Source organism: Manacus candei, unplaced genomic scaffold (genome assembly GCF_025592945.1).
Source record: "Manacus candei isolate 608988 ecotype Guabito, Panama unplaced genomic scaffold, ASM2559294v1 h1tg000014l, whole genome shotgun sequence".
NCBI lineage: Eukaryota > Metazoa > Chordata > Aves > Passeriformes > Pipridae > Manacus > Manacus candei.
The window spans coordinates 4,024,490-4,032,485 of NW_026138062.1; the positions used below are offsets into that span (position 1 = coordinate 4,024,490).

Consider the following 7,996-nt stretch of genomic DNA (forward strand, 5'->3'; position numbering starts at 1 on the left):
GACACGAGGAAATGGGGAGTATAATGGAAGCAAATTAATGAAAATCAATAGTTTTGAAGACTAAACTGCATTGACAATAAAGCTTATGGGGTTTACACAATTCAAGTGATTTCACTGTTTCATATCAGAAAATTAGATAACACTTTCAATGCAGTGTTCTTTCAAGTGTTTAAAAGATTGCCTTCCTAGTTTAATCAAACTTGTAATAAATAATAATGAATAATTATTAATTATATTGCAGGTACATCAGCAAGGGAGAAAATGTGCCTTGATCAGGACTCCTCTCAATCCCTCATACATAGATCAGAGAGGCAAAGCAAGCCCTACCTCACACACCAAGTTTTACCAGGTAACCTAACAGAGGCAGACAATCATTTTGGACAATGTCTCTGCAATATTAGATGTGGAACTCTTCTCATCTAGTTTTAGACATCAAGTCCCAATTCACAATTTTAGTCTTTCCTTGCTACCAGTGAATGGAAGAACTGCCCCTCTAGAAGACAATTCAGCAGGTCTCAGACATGTCTTAGACCCTCCAAAGGACTGCCTCCATAATTCTGTTTCTCCCCACTGTCTACAGAGGTAGCCTAATGTCACTCACTCAGAATTGACACCAACTCTTCCCTGGTATACCAGGTTAGACATCTTAACAACATTTCTGTTCCCTTTCTTTCCTCAAGCAATGCTGGCTAAGGCTCCACAGTCTCAGCTTCTTGGCACCACTGAAGGAAAGACAAGTTCCGGAGGTTGAGCTGAACACAAGAATCACCAACTTCAGTGACTTCCAGAGAGGGGAGGGCAAAGCAAATACACAATAGACTGTTTTTTAAAAATAGGGAGAAAAAAAAAACCAAACCAAAAAGGATTCCATGCCAGTCTCAGGTACTTTCTGCTCTAACAGCCATTCTGTTAAATGGCAAGGGGCAGAGAGGGGATGGACTATGCCACTGATGCAAGAACTTCCATATGGACGTAACTGCATCTACATGGGAAAAGTCCCACTGCTTTGATAATATTAAATATTTGCAATGTTGATTTAAAAACTACACTAAAAAAAATTAATTTAAAACTGCATCAGCTGCATACCCTTCTCAATATCATCACTATCCAGATAGCAACTTTCATAAAAGTGAAAGCTACACATTAGTATGAAAAACTAATAGCCTGGCCCTGTAAACACTTAAGTAGGTATTTCAGCAGAACATTTAACATGCTGAAAATGAAAACATATGCAAATTTTTGAAGAAGTAAAGTCTACAGTTTTTGTTTTGGTTTGGTAATTTTTTGAAGTAATGTCATTCAAAAGAATTACTTTGCTTTTAAACAAAAAAGATAGTTCTACAACTTGACAATAGCATTCAATACATTGACAACAGCCAACTTTTCATACTGAAGTGCCTAAGCTGGGACAGGTCACACCATACCATTAAGTCACACAAAAAGTCGACGCTGGCACATGGGCTTCGAGAAGTTCAAATTTTTGAGGCACAGCAGCAGTTTCTGCCCCATGTTCCTGCTTGGGTCCTGAGACTTCAAAACTCCAACATTAGCAACAGGAAAAACTAAGACAAATTCTCTTCAAAAGCCTAATGAGATTTAAGAAACACCTTTAAACACACTGTCCATGAAAGACAAAGACCCAGGGTAAGGAGAGGTTGTGCTTCACATGTCTTCCAGGACCTTTAGGACCATTATCCACTCCCTCCTTTCCCTACCAGGTAGCCCCTTCCTCCATGAATTCTAATTATAGTTTTCTCATGAAATCTTCTGAAGACCTGTGTTAAAAGATAGGAATTAATCTAACTTATAATATTACTAGCCACCTCAGAAACAAATTTTCAGAACGAGGACACATACACTATAAATTTCCTATTCCCTCTGTGTAATAAAAGACAGACCACATATACAGAGATCTGAAAGAACAGAATATACTAACACTTCCTATGTGGAGAAACAAACAAAGTTCTAAAATACACTTAACATCTTCACTGCATCAAATACATGGCACAAAAAAATCAAACACATTGGTACCAAATCCATAAAACTATCTGTCCCACTAGCCACAAACAAAATTCATTTTCGGGTATTTAACCAATTTAGCCTACTCTTCTGACATGGTAGCTGGAAGGGAGAGGAGAAAAGTTGAGCTATTCAAGGAAGTGTAATGTCTCAAATAAATTCAGAAGCTTTAAAGAATGACTTAAAAATAATCAGTATGCTTTATGTTAGACTCATATGCCAGTTTCTTGCCTATTTTAGGCATACAGTCTCCTCAATTCGCCATTCAGACATTTAAAAAAGACTTAGATGCATGCCTCTAATAGTACAGCAAAGTAGTTTGGGCTTGATTCCAACTTCACCAGAAGCAAAGACATTCACAGCAAAGACAATCCATACTTCAGGGCTATTTGATTCCTTTTACAGCTCCTTGAAAAGCTGAATTCAAGCTGCACGATCATAATGAGGAAACAAAGGGGAAATTGTAAAGGCGTTTGTCTAGTACAGGATATATTATAGGAATAAACAAGTATTAGAACAATTAAACAAATTATTATTCAGAGCACTTTCCTCACATAAGTAAAGAGAAATCAAGAAGCGCAATGCTACACTAACCAAATCATTCACTAACTAAACAAACTAAATAAAAAACACTAACCAAAAAAAATTAAGGGAACACTATTCACCTATAGTGGCGAAGCATCACTACGTGTCTTTCTTAAATCAAATTAATTACTAATTATCCCCTGAATAACTAGTATGACCTGCTGTGTAGTTCAACTCTAACTTTTAAATTCACTTAATACAGTAATGTTTTTATTTAATAGTATTGAAACCACTACTCTGATTTTAGTGCCCGTGTGTAATCTTTGCAATTGAATTCAGCACTCAATTGTTTATCTACTAACATTTGTCACGGGAAAGAAGAAGTGGACTTTAGTGACAGCTTATGTGTTTTCAAGCATTTTTACAAGCATTACTCTTCCTCCCCCCCTCCCTGGTTTACATTACAAGTTTCCTGAATATTCCTTAAAGCCGTACAGCTACCAACAAGTTATTTTGTCCTTAAAGGCATTCACAGCATCTCTCTTCCATTAGCACACAAACACATACACTTCATCTTCAGCTAAATTTGTCTCCCATAAAATTGTATGAATTACCTTAACAGTATTATGCAAGTACAGTCCAAGTCCACAACCATCCACAATAAATTCAAATTATCCAAACTGAAGTCTTTCCAAATGTGACTAGCTTTGCGGTATGGGAGGGCCTTTGATAGTCACATCAAATAATCTTCAAATTTTTCAACAACAATAATCAACTCTACTGTCTCGATGAATAAGCCCTGTGAAAATGTGTCCATGTATTTCATGGACTGTACATGTATTTAAATTACAAGATACAAAACACAATGTGTGAGCTGTTCTACTGAAGATTTAAAGTTTGTGGACTTGTAAAATCAAGATGGATACTAAAATGAAAGAACATAAGGTACCTTCTTACTTTTTAAAAAGGTATTTTTCCTATATTTTCCTAAATATTTTATAGATGTTGAAGTTACAATTATTAAAGTGCAGAGGTTTAAGAGCAAATTCAGCTCATAACTTCTTAATACACATGTTCAAAATCTATCATACAAATAAAGACAGGATCTAATACTAGCCTGAAAAATCTGACTGAATGGCAAATAAATCAGAACAAAGACCAAAACTTACTAAATCACCTAGAGCTATCTCTTATATAGAAGAATCACCCATCTGAAGTTTTTCCACGTTTAAAACAGACAAGACCTTTCACAAGACTCAGGAAAAACAATATAATATGGAGAGAGGTAGCATGCACACAAAATTCCGGTTTTCAGTGCCTTTAGATCATCGAAGGGAACTAACAGTGAGATTTTTGCTAGGACTGCGTTCCCTGCACAGAGCCTGGCACACATGGTCTCCTTACTTTGAGCTTGCCCGTACTGCGAGCGGTCAGTACACCGCGGGAAACAGATAACCAGCCTATCTACCAACACGAAACACGAGGAAAAGAAGAATTTAAGGGCTTCTGGGTACTTCAAACTACCCTAGTTACATGATTCAGCAGCTGCAAAGATCTATCAGACTCTGCAGAGGCACTCTCCTTACTGCAGAAGACTGTAGCGTTTTGTTTAAAACAACTTTCTAAAGGACAAATAGATAGGAAAAACTTGCAGGAAAACGAGTTTTTCTTTCGCTGATCTGTACCACAGGTAGATGCACGCGCGCTACGTGGAGTCCGCACAGATCTGAGGCGAAGCGAAAGCACGACAGGTAACACACAGAGAGGGCAACAACCCAAACCCCAAACTAGAACCTCCGCCAAAACAGAAGCCTTCGTCTCCCCACCGTTTGCTTCTGAATGACAAAGGCGGCGGACAGTTCTCGCCCGACTGCCGGGGAGCGGAACCCGCTGACAGGGCACCTTCCCAGGGCACTTGGAAAGGCGGGATGCGATTTCGAGCACCTGGAAATCAGACACTGACCTGAGGGTGCGGTTACCGGCGCATCCGCGGCGCTCCATGGCGGCGGGCACGCAGCTGGTGAGCTCGGTCCAGTCGGCGTGCAGCCCGCAGCTCCAGCCGGTGGAGAAGCGGGAGAAGAGCCAGGTGTCCTTGTCGCCGCCCGGGCGGTGGCAGGCGCACTTCTTCTGCCCGGCCCGGCAGTAACAGGGCTGTTCCAGGTGGATGTTGCGCACCAGGTGCCGCCCGAAGGTGGTGCCGCCCGTCTTTTGGATGTGGAGGAAGACGATCACGTCGCGGCCCCGCATGTCGAACCGCACCCGCCGGCACAGCTCTCCCCGTGCGAACGGGAACTTGGCCGCCAGCCGTGGCAGCGCCGCCGCCTCCTCCTCCTCCTCCCGCTCCGCCGGGCCCCCCCCGCGGCGGGCGGCCGAGGCCGCCGGGCGGCGGGGGCAGGCGGCGCCGGGGCAGGCGGGCGACACGTACTGGTAGACGATGAGCAGGAAGAGCAGCGCCAGCAGCGGCGGCAGCAGCCACCTGTTGGAGCGCTCGTCCATGGCGGGTCGCGGGGACGGCGCGACGTGGGCTCAGGCGCTGCCGAGCGCTGCCGGGGCGGCCGCCCCGCTCGGATCCCGCAGCCGAGGGGCGCCCGGCTCCCTCCCGGACGGCATGGTCCTGCCGGGCGGCCGCGGCTCGCCCCACTCAGCCCAGCGCGGCGCGCCGCATCCCGCCCGAGGCAGCCATCACGCGCCCGCTCCCCGCGGGGGGGGCGAAGGCGCCGAGCGCCGTTCCCCGGGACGCGCTGCCGACTGCAGCGGTGGGAGCAGCAGCTCCCGACACCGATCCCGCTCCGCCGGCAACTCTGCAGCCCAAACACACCGCTCGGCTCCCGGCGGGGCGCGCCCCGCCCCCGCCCGCCGGCCAATCGGGGCACAGCCGGCCGCCCCGACGGCCAATGGGCGGGCGCAGCACGCCGGCCCCGCCGCCAATGAGCGCGGGCGGCGCGTGCGGCGGAGGCGGTGGGAGTCACTCCTCGCGCCCTTCCAGGTGCCGGACGGGACCGGCCGCGCGTGAGTGGGCGGGGGGAGGCGGGGCAGCCAATGAGGCGCCGGGGGCGGAACGAAAGGCAGCCAATGGGATGGACCGGCGGCGCCTCCAGGTGAGCGAAGCTCTGTTAAATTCCTTCGCGTCCCGTTGTTCTTCCTCAGCGAAAGGGTGTCTGGTACGGCTCGCGGTTTCAAGCCTGTGTTTATAAGCCCGAGTGGCTCACACAAGCAGGTCGGACCACCCCGCAGGCTAACTAATTCATTGCAGATTATAACTGATCCGCCTTGCTTCTGGTTCTTGCGGTCTTCAGAGCACGAAGTCGCAAGTGCTGAACTGATTTTGGAGAAAACTTTTATCTCCCCGAGGCACTAATATTGGCTCCCCAGCAGCTGCTCTGTTAACATTTCACAAGTCCGTTTTTCAATCCCTTTCGCATATTTACAACAATCCACTGCTTGAAACTGTGCTGCTTTCCCTATTGAAAACTAATTTTTTGAATGTCTATTCAAATCTTTAGCTCGCAGGTCCCACTTAGCTGAGTTTTGCCAAAAAAACCCTCAATGTTTTGCCTGCAATGAGTTCTCCATAATTTTAAAAGTCTATTACAACCACTTCATAACCAAAACCAAGCCTCGTACGGCTCCTCGATTATAATATATTAATATGCAAAGCATTTTGTGTTAGAACTGATTGCACATCTCGGTTATTTAATTACAGAATGCCTTATTTACTGAGGGATTAATTAGATATCTGACAGTGCTAAAGCAACTTTCTTGCTTCACTCTGAGGACAAATTCACCTCTGGAAGGCTAATAACAGAAGAGCAGCGCCTTCCCCTGGGACCATTTAATCTCAGAACTTATAAAAATAGATAAATGTATTTTAAGCTAAAGATTTTTATATGAAAAGCAAGAATACTTGTACTCTTGGAATGGAGTATTTGCTCTCATTAAAGCTTGCCAGAAGTAATAGAAATTACCATAAAATTGTCTAAAACTTTAGTGTTGCAAGGTGTCCCCAAGAACAACAGCCTACACCACCCAGCCTTCAAACAAATAGGGCACATGCACACTTCCAGTGTCACACAGCAGTGTTACAATATTACACCAGTAAAAGTCTGAGAGTGGCATATTTTTGGGTCTTGCCAAAACATGAAAAGAGATGATGCACTTCTATCTTCTGTGAAATTTTGTACAAAGAACGCCATGTATTACCTGGTGAAATTCATCCTTGTACAGCCACACACCACAGCACTGGCAGCCCAATCCCTTCATCCTTTGGAAGAAGAATGCAAAGTCTGGTGTCAAACCAACCTCTTCAGTCTTCTTCCTCTAATAACAAGAGGTGTGCACCCACTGACTCTTACCAAAGTATAAACCAGCAATTTTGCCTTGGAAAATTACCGTGTTCTTTGCCAGCACAAGCAGCAGAGCACCTTTCTTTTCTTTAGAGATACCAGACTCTCTTCTCTGCTTTGACCACTACCATGCTCACTTGTTTTCAGACTCCCTGAGCCCCCCAAGTGTGGACTTAGTGAGGTTGCCTCTTAACCTCTCCCTTTTACTAGGTGACAGGAAGCCTGTTCCAGAGGAATTTAAATACTTATACATGTAAGATACAGTAGCATTTTGTTCTCACCTCAGCCTATTCATTACCTAACAAGCAATGGGGGTAAATTCATATTTGAAATAAAACACTGCTAAAAGATTGAGGTTGAATTATGTCTCATCATGCTTTTAGTAAATACGGAAATGCTATTATAATTTAAGATTTTCTCAGATTGATGACACTGTACCTTCATCTCCATGAAAAGGAGCTCAAAGCTAAGGTTGCAAAACACAGAAATAATGAATTTCAGTTAAATTTTAAATTCTTTTTTGTTTAAACTTGCTCAAGACAGTTACTGATTCATGAAGACTGGCAAAAAAAATTAATGGAAATTACATACAAGAGAAGTAAAAATATTTATAATGAGGTTTAGATGAAAAATTTGATTTTTAAAAAGCTCTCCTTTCTCTGAAACTAGCAAAAAGTACTTGCAGTGCCACATGAATCAATGTGTTTATGCAGCTCTCAAAGACAGGCTTTTACTTAATGAATTTTAATGTCCTTAATGGCAGTCTGTGGACCATGATTTGTGTAGAGCCACAACCCAGAGAAGATCCAGCCACCACCCAGGTCTTCCCAACTGCACATAGGGTGTGCAGTTACACCCTAAGTTATACTGAACGTGGCCCTAGTTTGGATAGCAGCTGGGGGTCTCGAGTGAACCTGGGTCTCATCATACTCATCAGAGGCTAAGTATCCCTACACAGAGAATGTAGTGTCTTCATTGGTAGTAGTTTATATTCTCTTTATAGAGGTCCACATTACTGCATAGGGCCCCGCTGTATTAGCACCAATGAAACAATGATACAGGTCATTTTAGAAACAGTCATGTTTCTGTCATTTTAATTGGAACACAAC

General features: G+C 44.1%; 1 protein-coding gene across 1 annotated transcript in view; it reads right to left on the minus strand.

The window, feature by feature from the left end:
• HS6ST3 (heparan sulfate 6-O-sulfotransferase 3) overlaps nt 1-5,368 on the minus strand; it is a 286,811-nt gene extending 281,443 nt beyond the window's left edge. Inside the window, exon 1 of the mRNA XM_051780628.1 lies at nt 4,508-5,368. Within this exon, the coding sequence (XP_051636588.1) occupies nt 4,508-5,040 (533 nt within the window). The 5' untranslated portion in view covers nt 5,041-5,368. The remainder of the gene's footprint in view (nt 1-4,507) is intronic.
• Nucleotides 5,369-7,996: the final 2,628 nt, after the last annotated feature.